The 18,529-nt window shown below is 43.4% G+C and overlaps 1 protein-coding gene across 2 annotated transcripts in view; it reads right to left on the bottom strand.

The window, feature by feature from the left end:
• The window catches only part of tspan15 (tetraspanin 15), a 48,471-nt gene that overhangs the window by 13,162 nt on the left and 16,780 nt on the right, over nt 1–18,529 (bottom strand). For both annotated transcript variants that reach the window (XR_014601509.1, XM_084067314.1), the window contains exons 4-5: nt 17,281–17,376; nt 390–506 (exon numbers count right to left, since the gene is read on the bottom strand). Coding sequence is in view for 1 of the 2 variants with exons in the window: in XM_084067314.1 (XP_083923440.1) it covers nt 390–506; nt 17,281–17,376 (213 nt within the window). In the remaining variant the exon portion in view is untranslated. The remainder of the gene's footprint in view (nt 1–389; nt 507–17,280; nt 17,377–18,529) is intronic.

The raw sequence follows: 18,529 nt of genomic DNA, 5'->3' as shown, positions 1-18,529 counted from the left end.
CCACAGGCGCAGGTTTTTAACTGCAGCGGACAAGTTATGGAGTTATGACATTTCTGTACTGTACCACTCGTCCTAGGATATCATAACATCATAATAAAAGGTAAGAACGGTCGGGCGAAATTCTCCTTTAAGTCTTAAGTTCTATTAATATACATTTTTAGGTTGATGGAGGTGGAGTGGGGGGGGGGTTAGATTAGGATTATGTTCCGGAACTGAACCAGTAGCCACTCCGTGTGTAGTGGTGGTACTAGTAGTAGCAGAAGAAGCACAGTAAATTCCTCAGCGTTATTCATTTGTAACTCAAGAGTGTATATAAATGTAACCAAATGGACCCCGGCCCATTTGGTTACATTTGTACTAGTAGTAGTAGGCCTACTAACACTACTTACCTTAGTTGAAATACAGCAGGTATAGGGGACGCCACAGGCTAACGGTCCTGGTGCTGAGCAGTTGTGGTACATGTTGACCTCCCAGTCCTTAAATTCTCGACCTCCACAACATTGAAACTGACAAGAGAGAGAGAGAGAGAGAGCATGTGGGAGTGAGAAGAACAGAGAGACACAGCAGGAAGGAGATAATGACAGACAGGGGAGATAAAACAAATTGAGGGAAAGGTGAGTCAAAGTGAGAGAGGCAGAGAGAGGAGACTGTTTGTGTTGACATATCGCTGACAGCCATTTGGGCTGTTGGCCATCATAACAACAATTGCATGTGAGAGGACTCATGGGTGTGATGGCTGTGTGCAGTACAGATGACATTAAAAATGGTAAATGGTGCATTTATGTAGCGCCTTTATCCAAGGCGCTTTACAATGATTGTACATTACACTCACCCATTCACACACATTCATACACCGATGGAGGAAACCATGCAAGGCACCAACCCGCTCATCGGGAGCAATTAGGGGTTCAAGCATCCTTCAGCTGTCAAAAGGAATGATTACGCTGCAGGTGTTAACTAGAAAAAGTGCTCCTCGGAGCACAGGTCTCCGCCAGGTCAGGTAGGTTATTGTGGCCTCCTGGTGGCGCTATAATAGGCCAATGTGAAACGGGTGCCATTTCTTCTTAGGCCTGTCACGGCAATCGGACACTGCATTCACGATTTGAGGCATTTTGTTCCAAAAATGTGTTTTGCTAAATTAGACCTGCTGGTGGCGCTATAACAGGCCAATATGAAAAGGGTGGCATTTCTTCCTCGGCCTAGTGAAATGTGTGTGCAAAATTTCATGGAAATTGCACGCTGCATTCATGATTTGAGGCATTTTGTTCAAAACGGACATCTCCTGCAAACTTTGGAAGCCAATGTTAGCCAATTAGGATGGAATATGAAACATCGGACAAATCTGTGTTGATCACATGACTATAGAGATACAGTGTACTGATTTGCGTGATGTTTGGACAGAATCTGTAGGAGTAATATTAAAAAAAATGTTTTGCACAAATCGGCCTCCTGGAGGCGCTGTAAAAGGCAGATCTGAAAAATGCAGGGCAAAAGGTGTGCGTGCAAAGTTTCACGCAGATCGGTGCAGTTATAGGTAAAACCGCAAAACGGCTTGTTATAGCGCCACCATTAGGCTGATTTGAACATTTTCTAGTGGAATTTCTTCCTCAGCCTAGTGGGAATATGCGTGCTAAATTGCACTGAAATTGCATGCTGCGTTCATGATTTGAGGCATTTTGTTGAAAACGAACTAATCCTGCAAACTTTGGAACTCAATCTTAGGCAATCAGGATGGAATATGGGAAATCGGACAGATCCGTATTGATCACATGACTATAGAGATACTGTGTACCGATTTGTGTGATGGTAGGACAAAATCTGTAGGAGTAGTATCAAAAAATGTGTTTTGCACAAATCGGCCTCCTGGTGGCGCTATAACAGGCCAATCTGAAAAATTCAGGCCAGAGTTCTGAATTGGCATCCACAGAGTGTGTGTGCACAGTTTCGCAGTGACCGGGCCAACGGTGCTGGAGATTAGCTGGTCACAGACAGAAGGACACACACACAGACACACGGACAGGGGGCAAAACATACTCTCTTGCCATGCCTTTCGGCCTGGCGGAGACAATGATTCATTCTTGTGACAACGTCAGGATCAAACATCAAGAGGGTTTTATTTGTCACTCAACACATACATTTTTTCATTTATTTTATATATTTTTTGTATTGTATTTGTTTTTTTTCATTTCATTTCATTCAAAAATATATAAAAAATAAATGAAAAAAGTAATAGAAAAAACACGGCCCCCTCACGCATTAGGAGGGCAGGGTGAGTCACCAGAACCAAGGACGGGTGTTTTTGATGAATCTATCATGGTTAAAATGGAGTTTGAAGTTATAATGGGTTTGTATAGCGTGTCTGATCAAATGAATATCAAATATCTAAATACTGAAGCAAGCAACTTAAAAACTGTCTGGGGGGCTCACAAAATCCTGAGTAGACTGACCAATGACCAAAAGTTTTTTTGAAAGTGAAATATCCCTTTAACTCGTGTCCAACTGATGCCAGGAGGCATTAAAGTTTGATCAAACAGCCCACTGCTCCAAAATTAATTGGCAATTATTTGTATCCCTGTTTTATCCCAAATTAGTCATTATGTCAATTATTCCTCCCCACACAGTTCTGTGTTGCCTCTGCTACAGTAGGTTCACCAGCCAGTGAGGAGCCCCCACCGGGAGAACATAGCGCCTCCATCCTACTCCTCCCAATCAACACCCCCTAGCACAGTGACAAAGATTGCCCATCCCAATATAGCTTCCCTCCCCCGAACGCGTATAACTGTGTTTGTACTATAGACGGTCGGCCGAGCCAGATGAACCGCGTTAAAATCGAACCCCGAGACTTCACAGTGGTGGACAGGTACTTGTCGCCACCCAAGCGACAACATTTCTAACAGCACAAAATACCCATCTGCTAGGACAGATCCTCCTTGTGCTGCTACCTTGACGTGGTGGAGAGGCTTGCGTGCCTCCGTGACTCAGAAGGCTATACCGGAGGGGGTTCATACCCTCAGTAGGTGCAACCATGCCGGGCAGGTTTCTAGAGTAGAGGCCGGACGAAAAGTGGCACCTGGTCCTCCAGGTTGGGGGTTGGGCGTGGGGCTAACAACCCTACCCCGTAAAACACTTCCTTGTTACAGAAACGCCAACAAGAGATAAACAAGACATCAACACCTTGGCCCAGGGAAGAGAAGGGTCTTCGATAAGAAGGTCTATGACGCCATGTGGTGAAAGCCAGAAGCCTCTGGAAGCGACACGGCCGACCACCCTTCTTTCGACCAGGGCTGCCTACATCGGTACGTGGAACGTGAGAACCATGTATGAAACAGGTAAGACATTCCAAGTAGCAGCAGTGATGAGGAACTACAATCTCACGCTGCTCGGAATATGCGAGACGAGATGGACACAGTCCGGACAGAAACGACTGCCGTCAGGAGAGATGCTGCTGTACTCTGGACACGAAGAGGACAACGCACCCCACACCCAAGGAGTAGCACTGATGCTATCTAAAGCAGCACAGAGTGCACTCATAGGCTGGGAAGCCCATGGTCCGAGGATCATCACCGCGTCCTTTCGTACCAAGAAAAAGGGGATCAACATGAACATCATACAGTGCTATGCTCCTACCAATGATGGCGAGGAAGCAGATAAAGACCAGTTCTACAACAGACTGCAGTCCATTATAGAAAAGCACCCAGAGAGAGACATCACAATCCTGATGGGAGACCTTAATGCCAAAATCGGAACGGACAACAGGGGGTATGAAGATATCATGGGAGGGCATGGACTGGGGACCATGAATGAAAATGGGGAGAGGCTGGCGGACCTGTGCGCCATGAACAACTTGGTCATTGGCGGCAGTGTTTTTCCCCATAAAAACATCCACAAGGCCACTTGGGTATCGCCAGACCACATAACTGAGAACCAGATAGACCACGTCTGTATCAGTAAAAAAATCAGGAGGTCCATGCAGGATGTAAGAACGAAGAGAGGAGCAGCAGTGGCTTCAGACCACCACCTCGTCGTAGCCAGCCTGAAGCTGAAGTTAAGAAAGAACTGGATGTCGGCACACACAACACGACACAGGTACAACACAGCTTCCTTGAGAGACTCCAGCAAGCTGGAAGAGTTCAGAGTAACACTCAGCAACAAGTTCCAAGTTCTACAGGAGCTGTTGGAAGAGGATGATTGCAGCCTGGAGAGCAGGTGGAAGGAGATAAAGGAGGCCGTAACAACTACCTGCCAGGAAGTGCTTGGCCCCAAGAAGCACCAGCACAAGGAGTGGATCTCAGGGGACAGTCTGCGAAAGATCCAAGAGAGGAGGGAGAAGAAGGCGGCAGTGAACAACAGCCGGACAAGAGCGGAGAAGGCCAAGGCACAAGAAAGGTATGCAGAAGGAAACAAGCTAGTAAAGAAGAGCATCAGAGCAGACAAGCGAAAGTACATGGACGACCTGGCAACAGAGGCTGAGCAAGCAGCAAGAGGGGGGAATATGAGAGAACTGTACAACATCACCAAGAAGCTGGCAGGAAAGTACAGCAAACCAGAACGACCGGTGAAGGACAAAGAGGGAAGACAGATAACAACAGGAGATGAGCAACAGAAGAACAGATGGATGGAGCATTTCGAAGAACTTCTAAACCGACCAGCACCACAGAACCCACCAGACATCACACAGGCTGACACAGACCTACCCATAGCCTGCAACGCACCAACCATGGAAGAAATCAGGAAGGCTATCAAGCAGCTGAGGAACGGAAAGGCTGCAGGACCAGACAACATCCCCGCGGAGGCACTGAAGTCAGACCTAGAAACCACGGTGAAGATGCTCCACCCACTCTTCTTGAAGATATGGGAGGAAGAAGAAGTGCCAGGAGATTGGAAAGAGGGCTACCTCATTAAGATCCCAAAGAAAGGCGACCTTAGCAATTGTGCAAATTATAGAGGGATCACACTGCTATCAGTGCCAGGGAAAGTTTTTAACAGAGTCATCTTGAACAGGATGAAGGACCTCATTGATGCACAACTCCGCGATGAGCAAGCTGGTTTTCGCAAGGACCGATCCTGCACAGACCAGATTGCAGCGCTGCGCATCATCGTGGAGCAGTCGATAGAGTGGAACTCGCCCCTGTACATTAACTTCGTGGACTATGAGAAAGCCTTTGACAGCCTAGACAGAGAGACCCTCTGGAAGCTTCTCCGACATTACGGGGTGCCGACCAAAATCGTTTCCATCATCAGGAACTCCTATGAGGGACTGACATGCAAGGTGGTCCACGGAGGGCAGCTCACAGAGGCATTCCAAATGAAGACCGGGGTCAGACAAGGTTGTCTGCTCTCGCCTTTTCTCTTCCTGCTGGCCATTGACTGGATAATGAAAACATCCACAGCACAGAAAAGGTACGGGATTCAGTGGACACCTTGGACGCAACTGGACGACTTGGACTATGCCGACGATCTAGCACTACTGTCGCACACCCAACAACAGATGCAGGAGAAGACCAACAGCGTGGCATCCACCTCGGCGCAAGTGGGACTCAACATCCACAAAGGCAAGACCAAGATCCTCAAGACCAATGCAGCAAACAACACCAATGCAATCACGCTGGAGGGCGAGGCATTGGAAGAGGTCGAAGCCTTTACCTACCTGGGCAGTGTTATTGACAAGCAGGGTGGCACAGACGCTGACGTTAAAGCACGAATCAGGAAAGCACGTGCAGCATTCTTGCAACTACGGAACATCTGGAGCTCAACTGAACTGACTTCCAACACCAAAGTCAGATTCTTCAACACCAACGTTAAGGCAGTCCTCCTATACGGAGCAGAGACATGGAGAACTACAGCTGCTACCACTAAGAAAGTACAAGTCTTCATTAACAGCTGCCTGCGGAAGATCCTCCACATCCGATGGCCAGACACCATCAGCAACAACGAACTCTGGCAGAGAACAAACCAGCGGCCCGCAGGAGAAGAGATCAAGAAACGCAGATGGCGCTGGATAGGCCACACCCTGCGAAAGCCCGCAGGTACCATCATCAGACAAGCCCTAACATGGAACCCGCAGGGCAAGCGGAAAAGGGGTCGGCCGAGAAACACCTGGCGCAGAGACCTGGAGGCAGACACCAAGACCATGAAGATGACCTGGAACCAACTGGAGAGAACAGCTCAAGACAGAGATGCCTGGAGATCGCTTGTTGACGGCCTATACCCCAGAAGGGGTAGTAGGCGTAAGTAAGTAAGTAGGACAGATCAGAGAACATCTGGTGAAACTACATGATTGCCGTTACAATTTAGGCATTTGGCAGACGCTCTTAATCCAGAGAGCGACTAACAGTAAGCAAGGACACAAGAGATAATACATCATAATACATCAATAATACATCAAATGCATAGAAATAGTAATCTAATAATAAAGTAATACATAAGTTACACTGGGCCCCATTTAAATGATCGATATCGGCGTCTAAAGTGCACTCTTAAAGTGCCGCAACCTATGAGCCAGCAGAGCCACCATTTCAGACTCAGACAGAGAGATCTAGGAGATCACGTAATCACAAGATTTACTCCTCCATCCACTTCCTGATTAGCGTATTTGGGGAAACGGCTGTATCTTGCTTTCCTTCTCTTTTTTTTTGACGAGACATGCTATTTTCAACGGCCTATAACAAGTGAACGGGGGGTCACGATGACATTTTTTTGTCATTCTGCGGAAGCACAGTGAAAGCCCCCATGATTACCAACCATCAGGGGATCGATCATACTGAATATAAATATTCTGTGACTACTTGAAAAGGTAAGAAAATCGCAGTAGGTGCACGCAGCCAGAAATAAGTCTGGCAGTGAAAGAGTTAACAGTACCGCAAACACAAAACTATATTATACACTCCCACAAATCATTAAACATATTGTGTCTGTTCAATAACTTCATCAACATTAATCCCTCAACTACTACAGATTCCACTCACCTCTATAATGACTGGCCCACAATAACCTACGTGACCTGGCGGAGACCTGTGCTCCGAGGAGCACTTTTTCTAGTTTGGTTCTTTATTGAAACCACCTATTAAATGATGAAACACCTGCACAGCTATGCCTACGGCACGGCAATTCATATAGTCCCAAGGGACATCCATGATGCATGGCAATGTTAAGGGTCTTCCACACCAAAAATAACTACTGCATAATGATTATAATGATGTGAGCATTCACACAGATGAATGAGCTTCAACATGGATACTGATAACTTGTTATTGCTGTAGGCCACGGTGTGCACTGTGAAGAGACAGAATGAAAAGAAATGAAAACCAGAAGGGTATGGGTTCACAAGATTCTTCACCAGGGCCGGTCTATAGGAGTTTGGTGGCCCTAAGCAAGATTCTCAAAGCACTCTCAGCGCATGCACCAAATCTCACACACACACACACACACACACACACACACACACACACACACACACACACACACACACACACACACACACACACACACACACACACACACACGCACGCGCACACGCACTCCCTACCATAGAAAAGAAATAATGGCGGCCAGACTGATCATTCTCACCTGTCACCAGTGCACACTAGAGACGTGCTGTATTTAACTTCAATTGAGAGACATGTCACAGTCTGTCACAGTAAATGTTCAGGCTAATTGAGTGACACAATGGAGTACGTCAGAAAGAAAATCTCATGTCGACCAGTTTTTCAGCAAAAGAACCTGTAGCAGGGCTGGGTCTGACATCAACAAATTCCCTATACTTTGGCTGATGCTCTGAACTTTCACAGCCAAGACGAGCGTACAAGAACAAAAGCGATGGGAACTGCTACTTAAGATCCATCAGTTATATACAGTATACACTCACACGATCAGAAGGTATGACACTTGACAGGAATGACGCTGGGTGTAAGATAGGGGCCCTTAATCAGTGAAAATAAAAATGAAGAGATAGAAAACACAATGAAAAGGAAGCTCCAAAGAATGAGTTGCAATAGAAAATGCTATGACAGTCATGCCTGGTAATTGTCCATTTCATGCAAGAGATGCTCTTTGAAACAATCAATGCAATCATGTGTTCTATTGCTCATGTCCTCTGCAGCAGAACCCAAACGTGAAAACTCAATTACTTTTTTCTTCTTTTGATCTACAAACGTTGGCGCCCACATCAGCATTTGGAAGGTTGAGAAATCTGCCTCCCTGATTGGAGTGTGAATCAAACAACACTTGTGGCCCTGGAAAACTAAGCGATGCCAAAAGCCCAATTTTGAGAGGGGCACATGCTCAGCATGGTAGACACCAGTCAATAATTGAATGTCGCCTATTCAGGTTATATGACGATTGACGAATAATTCTTTATCCAAGGTTCCTCACTGCAAGAGCAAGACAGGGCAGCATAGAACGGCTGCCAATGTAACACAAGATAATGCCATTGCTATTGGCTTCATTGGTTAGAGTTCCCTCACAGCCACGACAGCGACAAATCAATTTCAATGTATTCATTTCAAAAGATAAACAAAGAAGTTCCTGGACATCACCAGCTTTGGCTGGGCTTTCTAATGAACTGGCCGGATTTGCGGTTTGGGGAGGTACAGTAATTCTTGTAGAATTGGGTAGATAAAAACTAATTTTTCAAAACATAAACAAGTCTGCAATTCAATCACTAAAACCTACTTTCAGAATTAATTGGATAGCAAATGAGTTAAAGCTGAACCCTTCAATTTAGCCAATATTGTTGTGTTTCTGCTAGGACCCAGTTTCTTTTTCTTTTTTTTTTTGTTATAATTTTTTATAAGAGACAGAAGAAGGGATACAGGTACAAGCCAAAAAAATATCATTTTGAGACAAAACCAATGTGTTTGTGTACATGTTAACTACAAAAATGATAATTTCACAGTCAAAGTTTTGAGGAAAAGCAATAGATTTTTATTCCACACCATCTTCTACAGTATACCCTTTAACCAAAATGAGAATTATCATAGCATACTGTAGTAGCATATTCCTGAACTGTTACTGCTCATATCATGCAGGGGTCCACGAGAAGCAGACTTATTTTAATTTAATTTTGTGTTATTTATTTTTCTCCCCAATTTAGTCGTTATGCCAATTGATTCCTCCCCACACACATTGCTGTGTGTCGTCACTGCAGTTGCATCCTACTGACTCACCTGCCAGTGAAAGCCCCCACCGGGAGGACGTCGAACCTTCGTCCTACTCCTCCCACCCAACGTTCCCTGATGACAGGTGCCACCCCAGCCTGTAGGACTACGTGCAGTGATAAATATCACCCTCCCCGCCCTGCTTACCCCCCCCCCGGCTTCCCTCCCCCGAACACAGGCCAATTGTGTTCGTATAGACGCTCGACAAAGCCGGCTACACCACGGTCCACGGTGGATTCGAACAGAACGGCAGATACTGTACCACTGCGCCCGATGCAGGTTTATAATCTACTTTGAGTTCTAATCCGCAATTTCAGAAATCCGGCTTTGTCTGATTTCCATTTCTCCGAGACTGAATGCCTAACTCCCAGCTATCTTGGTGCGCAGACAACGCAATAAACAACAATGGTATTCATAAGAAACCAACAGTCATAATATTAGCTGTGCTTTGTACTTATTCACTGAGACACCAGTTTCCATGGGAGGCAGAGAAAGTGATGGAGAAAATTCATAAGAAAGACAGAGGGGGAGAGACAGATAGTGAGAAAGCCACAGAGATAGGAGTAATGCTTAATTTATACTCCGTCATACGATGCTCTTGCGCACCAAAAATAGCTGATCTATAAGCTCACAACGCGTCACAATTCGCGAATCAGGCTTAACCACTTAAATCCTATATACAGTACTTAGTAGACCAAGGTCCCCAAGGGCTCTATAGTGGGTCCACTAGTATTTTCCTCTACACCAAATCATTTTGCCAAAAAGAGCCGTTCTCCTGAATGTACGCTGGAGTACAGGGGAATAAATGAATAAATATGAGGCTGCTCTCTTTGACAAGCAGTATGATCAGTATGCCTGCATAAGTCTCCTTCTCATTGGCATGGTTTCACAGGGCAGTATTTCCAAGTGCTGGTTTTCAGACCCAAAAGGAGGGTCACAGGAAAGCATAATACTTATGAAGTAATTAATGTCCAAAGCTGTTGGCTGTGTTTCCAAAACCTACAGTGGCTGTCGTTAAATAAGGTTTAATAAAAACATTCAACACTCGTAGGAGAGAATGCAAATCACATTTTAGGTTGTGGTGGCCTTGACAGAGTGTCTTACTGTATGCTATCCTAATTTCCCTGCAGCGGAGAACATCCACTAAAGGGTCAAGGGTTTCCAAACTTTTCAGGCTGTGACCGCCCAAAATAATATTTAAACTGGGGACCCCCCACCCTGACAAGCACTTGGAATTGTTGAGGCATACAATTTAGTTCGACTTGGTTCCACAGATAAATATTGTGTGATAATAGCTGATCTACAAGCTCACAACACCTCGCAATGCAAAAAAAAATTAAGCACATTTGTCATTGACACTGAACTGGTGCTTGCTGAAAGTGAAATAGTGTTTTCAAACTCACTTAAGCTAAAATGTTACACATATCACATAGCTGCCCGGTGCCCACCTGAAAATTCTTCCATTGCACAAACACTAATTTGAGCGATTTTTCCCTGCTGTAAGTGGTGGATTCCTGGGCACTGGTTTATTGTTTGGTGGTAGTCATAATTATCGTTATTAGAAAGCTAGGTAGCACGCCTACCACCTGGCAACATCCAGGCAGAATGTCTAAAACGCCAGAGCAGATATGTGTTGCTGCCAATAGTCAGTAGGTACACTGCAGAGTAGGAGGCTCTCTCACGCCACACACACACACACACACACACACACACACACACACACACACACACACACACACACACACACACACACACACACACACACACACACACACACACACACACACACACACACACACACACACACACACACACACACACACACACACACACACTTTCTGTTTTGTTCTCGGATTAATGACCCTATTTGACTATGGCACATTCACAACATAGACTACTGGCATGTACACTACACAACCATAACAGATGCCTGGCTGTTAAGGATAACTGCTGTGAATGTTTCATTGATTTCACTGAAAATTACTGGCTGTGAAATCAAATACAAAGCAGTGATTCCATCATTTAATCTGTCTTACCACTCTTCTTTCCTCCCACCAAATATTGTATCTGTCACATCCCATAGTAGAAAGGAGAGATTTTCTCCCTCCTCAACATAATGTCCTCTTCCCCCAATACTGTTCATTCCCCACTGCGGTTTGCCCTTCTCTTCTCAGCTGTGGGTGGAAACTCATTCTCCAAGCTCTTCAGAGGTCAATTAACCCAACGGTAGCCAGTAGTGCACACAGATGGCTGCAGTAACTCAATGTCTCAAGATAAACTGCCTGCTGAGTGCTGACTGACTGAAAGAACAACTGCATGTACTACTGACAGGGTGACTGATTAAACTAAATAAAATGAACAAACATTAATGGACTGTGAATGACGATGCAGACTGGCTTGTACTTGAGGTGCAGCACAGCCTGGGGCTCAAAGGCTTGGGAAGAGCTCTTTTCTCTCAGGCTGTCAGAGCCCTCAACACGGGGGGAGCTGTAATCATCTGTAAATAATCATGCTTGTTTTAGCTCATATACGGTTACATGCACAAATGTGCATAGATAAGTGTATTACTACTTGATCTACTGTATATCAGATTTGTCTTTATGTCATGTAGACACACAGCTGTGTCTACGCAATTTATTGAAGACATACATACAGAGATTCGGTGCATGTATTGTAAGATGATGCTGCTGTCAATATTGGGATTACACTTTTTGATTAATTGTGTAATTTCCCTGTGTGAGCAATAAAGGCCACATTACTGACATTCTATTCCATTTCTAAAGACAAAGCCATCGTTAGGCACAGATCTGGGAAATAAATGTCACATCTCCATTACAACACAGCGAGGGCTGGTAAATGGTAAAGGTCAACCATGTTGGATGAGCGTTTTTTTGAGACTGTGGGTCCTCCCTGGATTAAAATGTTGCACATTTGTAAGTCAAACTTACTCTTAGCTATAGTCCATACATAGCGTTGACACTATGCGACTGTACGTATGTTTTCCTCATTTGAATGGGAGCATGATGTCAGTCTACACTTCAGTAAAAATAATAAATATACATTCGCTACTACTCACAGTAACAAAGAGTGTCTTGAAAGAAAGACTCTCAGTCCACCTTTTGTGTAAATCCCACTTTTTTGCCAGAAAATAAAATAATCCACCGGACAGAGAAATGTTGTATTCACCCAAGTGTGCCACCTACAGGTCAATAGACTCCCTACTGACTTATGCAGCCTTATTACCGACTCCCTCCGTACTGCCTTATTGCCGTCTCCCTACTGCCATATGCTTGTCTTTTTAAGCGGCACTGCGGTCCCGTTGTAATCAGTTGCTAATCAATTGCAGGTGGGGGCCTGTGTGTGTGTATATACATCCTAATATACAATAGAGTCGCGCGCATGCGTGGCTGTCTGTCTGCGTCTCCAAGCTGTTTGCGTGTCTGGGTCTCCAACAAGTTAGGTCTGCGCATGCGTGGCTGTCTGCGTCTCCAAGCTGTTTCTCTGTCTGCCTCTCCAACAAGTTAGGTCTCGCTTCGCATGTTGCAGTTTGGTTTCGCTTTCGATTTGCGTGTCGACAGAAACACCCGTGTTGCAATGAACGTCAATACGCTCTGCTGTCTCTGTCTCTGATGTGCGGCCCAGGCTGCTAGACGGGAGGGCCACGCAGCGACAAACGTTTACTTTCATCAGACTTGACGTGAAGTACTGATTTTTTTTTTATTCATTATTTTGTGTTGAACTGTCCCATGGCCAGGCACTTCAGTCAATGTCACAACAGCAATGACACTCATGTTCTAAGTAGTCAATTTACTTGGTTGTTATGCACTCACGTGCAGCTTCTAATAATGTTGATTAGTTGTCCCTGTGTAATTACAATCTATTAATTGCTATGCATCCACGTGCATTTGGCTACTTGTTTAATTACTAACTAATGTTCCAGCCCTATTTAATGAGTCTGTCCGTTTGTTTTAATTTCATCCTGATGAAGACCGCTTGAGGTCAAAACATGTTGGCGCCTGCCTTGTTTTAATAAAAGGCTGTTTCCTCCAATCCAACAATTGAGTGCCTGGATCCTCATCATGTCTGATCCAGGAGCACCGTTAATACATTCATATTGTTCCCTTTTGCGACGTTAATATCTTGCATGTTCATATCTGGAATGATAAAATCGGTTCATTATGAGACTATGGTGGGTCCGGCCGGACAAATTAGACTACGGCGGACTGCCACAGTCTAGTTAATTAATGGGAAACACTGGACAGGTCCGCTCAAATAAAAATCAAACAGCAATACTCTTCCTCCACATAATCTAGCATGGGTCCGTGAGAGATAGATAGATAGAAACTGAGAGCGAACGAGAGCAAGGGAGAGCGTACAGCTATTTAATATTTGTAGAGTACACAATATAATAAGTAAGGGATAATTAATGGGAAGCCGGTCATTATTAAGCAATAAACCCCAACAGGGTGATTATATTATTTCTCAATAATGACCTGCTCCCCATTGATTATCCCTCTTATCTAACGGCTACTTAATAAAGAAATGAATAAATTGACCTAAAAGTAACAATAAAGCAAAGGATTTCATTGCTTACGGTAATGAAAATATTCCATTAATTTATGCCAGGTGCGTCCAGTGCAATGCAGTCGCCTCGGAAAACAACAGGAAGTGTAGATAAAATACCGTTACTGCATTGTCCATTTCTTAATTCAAATGTTTTCAAAAACATTCTTGAGAGCAATGTTTAACTGTTAATTACATCATATGTTTGTTTACATACAGTAGCTGCTGTGACAGAGCAGCTTGACTAATTTACTAGTATTACACATTTATTGTATGTGATGCTGTTTTGTATAACTTGTAGATTCTCAGTCCCACAGAAGGTGCACATTCTGTTGTGACATGGAATCTAATATACTTGTGTTTATCTATTTATCAGATGCTGTAAAGGGGAGGCTGCCTTGAAGCCTGAGGAGCTGCTTAATGCTACATGGGGAGCAGCTTGGGTGGATTTCGAATGCACGGGGTTGGTTGATTGTAGCCATGGGTGGGGTCTGCATAGACTATATAAAGGAGAGCTGCTCAGTAGAGTGGGGGCTGCCATGGGGAGAGGTTGACACCTTACCTATCTGTTATTATGTTCTGTTGAGTTTTGAGTTGTTTATTTCTTTTGTTATTTCCTATTGTTGTCCAGGCCTGGAATAAATTATATTATTTTACCTGCAAGCCTGCCTCCTGGTCGATCTATGACATTTAAAGGGTTTTCCACTGACTAAAATGCCTATACACAATCCCACTTGGTAACAGCTGCCATGTTGGATACGGCACAAAATCAAGCAACGCAGATTGATATGAGACAGGCGCTCTGAGTCTTTGATTAGACAGCGGTCTGTCATTGAGTTCAGCGGTCATTATTCAAAAATGACAGACCGCTGAATTCAGTGTTTGACCAATCACAATCAAGCATTCAACCAAGCCGTGTAATTGGAGGAGCACAGAATCTCTCGTTTCCGCCCGCCTGGTGACACAAAGTTATATCCACTCTAGACAGGACCAGAAAAACCTGTGAAACGAGCTGATCCCGGCCTATTGCAAACCACAGTGGTCTGAACATGCCGTAACTCATTAACACCTGAGGCCGATTCTACAAATGCCTTCTAAATCAGTAGTTCTCTTTTCGTGGCAAGGACCTCCAAATTGATATGTATTTGGCCATGGACCCCCCATCTAAAAATGTTTTGGAAACGAGAGTTCTCTGAAAAACGTATGTTGCGCGCGCACACACACACACACACACACACACAATCACACACACACACACACACACACACGAAGGTTGAGAACCCCTGCGGTAGGATAAGGACTAAAGGTCATTACATGCCGGGAGCGTGACGAATAAATGAGGTAAAATAAATAAAATAATAATGTTTGTTTATCTCATCCTCATCTCCTCCGAGTGCTTCTGATTGCACCTCAATATCAATCCTTTATTAGCACTGTGTCAGCATAATGGCATGACTTAAGACACTGATGGGAATTAAGCACTAAAAGTATATTTGGTTTAGAGGGAAACAAGGAGGAGAAGCATATAGTTTATAGTGCTTAATATACTTTGCTGACCATACTTCCCCTCATTTTGTTCCCTCTAGTCTACACCAAATCTCTTCATTAAAAATAGCTTATCTACAAGCTCACAACACCGCCGATGGGAATGGTTCACATGCTTGCCTGGATTCCATTTTTTATTTCAAGCTTGATGCTACTCTCAGATAATCATATCATAGATTAATATGTGTGGCTCTGCTCAATTTTGCACCCTACCGGGAGTGTGTTTGAGGGTCTGTGATCTCAGTCTGTGTCAACCTTGAACAAATTATTCACAAAGTGTCACAGGAGCAGAGCCACGCCGCCAAATACAAAGCAGTATCACTGCAATAAATGGTTTTCATCTTGACTTGGGTGTCTGACTGAAATGGGGCATCACAGTAGTTTAACAGGCACTCACACACCTTCCAATCACATACGAACACGATCCTAATGGTTCAATCTACACGGGCTATTAAGCAGACTGACATTCATGTTCAACTCTTACATGTTCAAGATGTCTCGCTGCTACCACAATGACAGCTCATAAATGATCAAACCACCAAGTAAAACAGCAAAAAGTGGCCACCAAAACCCCACACCAATGTATTAATTAATTAGCGACCCAGATTTACCAAATGGTGTGATGCCAACATGTGAACTAAGCTGATTCATGCAATCACACATGTGCAGAGACACATGAACATCAACGCCTGTGTGCATGTACACAGAAACTAATTAACTAGGGATGCAATTTTATTCTATCAATTACTTTTTTGATTAATCAAATTATCGAGGAGCACATTTCTTTTAATACCTCAACGTATCGTTGCGAAAAACATTCTACTGGAGTTTTTAAATACATGTTATCAAATCTATTATTCTGATTAACCACTTATGCCCTATTTTATACTTTGTCGCCCAATGTTGTTGGGCAAAACTAAACTATTTTTGCAACGGTATTTAAAAGAAAACAAGAAAAAAAAAGGTTAAATAGGGTTAGGGTTATTATTTTATTACATTTCTTTTTACATAAATCTATTACATTGAATAGTTTGATTAACTGTACTCCTACACCACATAAACAGACACAATATATGTGTCCAATATATAGATAGATCTGATTTACATGCAAAGCAGACATTGGTTCTGTGCAACACTGTGTCCCAACTCGTTAGTTTTTTTCTTCAGCGAAACCAGACTCAATGTTCTGAAACAAAAGGCTAAGTTCTGTGAATAAATGCAAACTACCTAGACAGAGTATGGCTCTCAAAGTTAGATCAAAACCTAAGATCCTACAAAATAAATAGCAGACAACCCAAAATAAGGTTACCGGTAGGTTGATTCCTTAAACTCCATCCCAGAACTCATCTCCTTCCTGCTCATGTTATTAGACTCGGGTGGCTCAGAGTTGGAGGAGAGTTTCGCTTATCAAAATGTGTATGGTTCCGGATTGTGAACAATGTGAATCCCTAATATTTATTACTTTTCCAGGGTTAGTGATGACCACACCCCGAGAGGTAGTTCCACAGACTTCAATGGGAAAGGACATTTTCACAGCAGCAGTCATTTGGTATGGGTTGCCAGCAAGTATCGAGTCAATTAACACTATGGATGGCTTTAAGTCCACCCTAAAGAGGTTGCTCAATACCAGCTGGTCCTGATTTTAATAGTATTTTGTTTATACGAAAATGTTCTTTATATTGCTTTTTTATTGTATTAATTCCCTTCTGCTACCCCCCTCCAGGTCACACATTTACATCAATAGGTCCACAATGGAAATAAGCTCTTGGGCTTTTTTGTGTTATCATTTTGACTACTGTGTGCAACATTATGTTTTTGTACGCATGCTTTCTGGTCATATATAAAAAAATGTTAAAAGAATGTAAGGGTCCATTTGGTTACGTGTGTACAATCTCAGAGATACAAATGGATAACACTGAGGATTTTGCGATTCCTTTTTCTGTTTTCCCTGGACAAAGTAATCTCATAAATAAACACAGACAAAAACAAGTGATGAGTGGGAAGAGTGTCGCTCTACCTTTTTCTGCACAAAGTCCATGATGTTTTTGAAGTCCAAATCATCGTAGTAGTTCACCATGCCTTTACGGATTTGCTTATTCAACAAGTCCACTGTCTGTGAAAGACAGAAAGAGACATTTTGTGTTAGATGAGGACAAAGAGTTAATGATTTAATGGATCTTATTAAACAGCTCCATCATCTCAGACAGACTTGGAGATGACACAGACAGATAAGACGACATGGCAGTGGAAAAGCAGCTCGTCGATCGCATCAAAGGTTCGTGTTCCTCCAGCGGTTAACCCATTAAGACCGGGAATGCATACCGCGTCATTTTAGATTTTAACCACTTTAACCATTATTGTATACTTTGGCTATTTAAAAATAGCAGATATACAAGCTCAGAGAGCAGCACTCCCAGCTTGTAGATCTGCTATTTTTGAAAAATCGTGAAAACCTGTGCAAATCTTTGAATATATTTATTTTTTAATGCGAACATTTGTAAAATATTTTGTTCCAGGGACCTCCAGAAGGTAGGCTTTGAGTTAAAAATGTTTCAAAAAAATATTTGTATTCAAAGATTTGCACAAATGTTCAGGATTTTTCAAAAATAGCATATCTACCAGCTCAGAGCGTGGCACCTTGAGCTTGCATATCAGCTATTTTTGCATAGGCCAAAGTATAAAATAATGGTTATAGCTCAAATCTAAAATGACACAGATGCGTTCCCGGATTAAATGGGTTAAATTAATATATTCATTGACAATTTTGATTTAGTTTCCACAACACGTTCATTTTGCAATCAGGGCTCACAGCCTGGCAACAGTATAGGAGTGATAAAATAGCATACTGCTGCCATTTGTCAGCAAATATTTGTCAACTCCCTTGCCTCATCATTCAAGGTGACCACTGAACCAGAATATAAAAAGCTGTCTGTCCACCACAATGTGGTGCAGTGGGGTCACATGAGGGCTCCTTATACATCAGTCTGATTTGGGGAATAAGTATTTGCACAAAAGAACATTGAATTTGGATAATAAACTTTTACTCCACTACAATTCAAATGATTTCATTCCCCCACACTTCATAGTTTGGCCTTTATTTAGACAGAGGAAACTGAGGGAGAGAGGAAACTGAGGGAAAGGAGAAGGAGGGATATGCAATACAGACTGGAATCGAACCGGAGCTGTTGCGATTATGTGGTCAACGCCATGTCCAGTGCACCCCGTCATACTGTAGCTTGATGAAACATGCCAGTGTGAAGAGGAAC

This window comes from Gymnoscopelus microlampas (assembly GCF_963454915.1).
Source record: "Gymnoscopelus microlampas genome assembly, chromosome: 1".
NCBI lineage: Eukaryota > Metazoa > Chordata > Actinopteri > Myctophiformes > Myctophidae > Gymnoscopelus > Gymnoscopelus microlampas.
The sequence above is the reverse complement of the archived record's forward strand: the minus strand, read 5'-3'. Positions and strand labels throughout refer to the sequence as shown.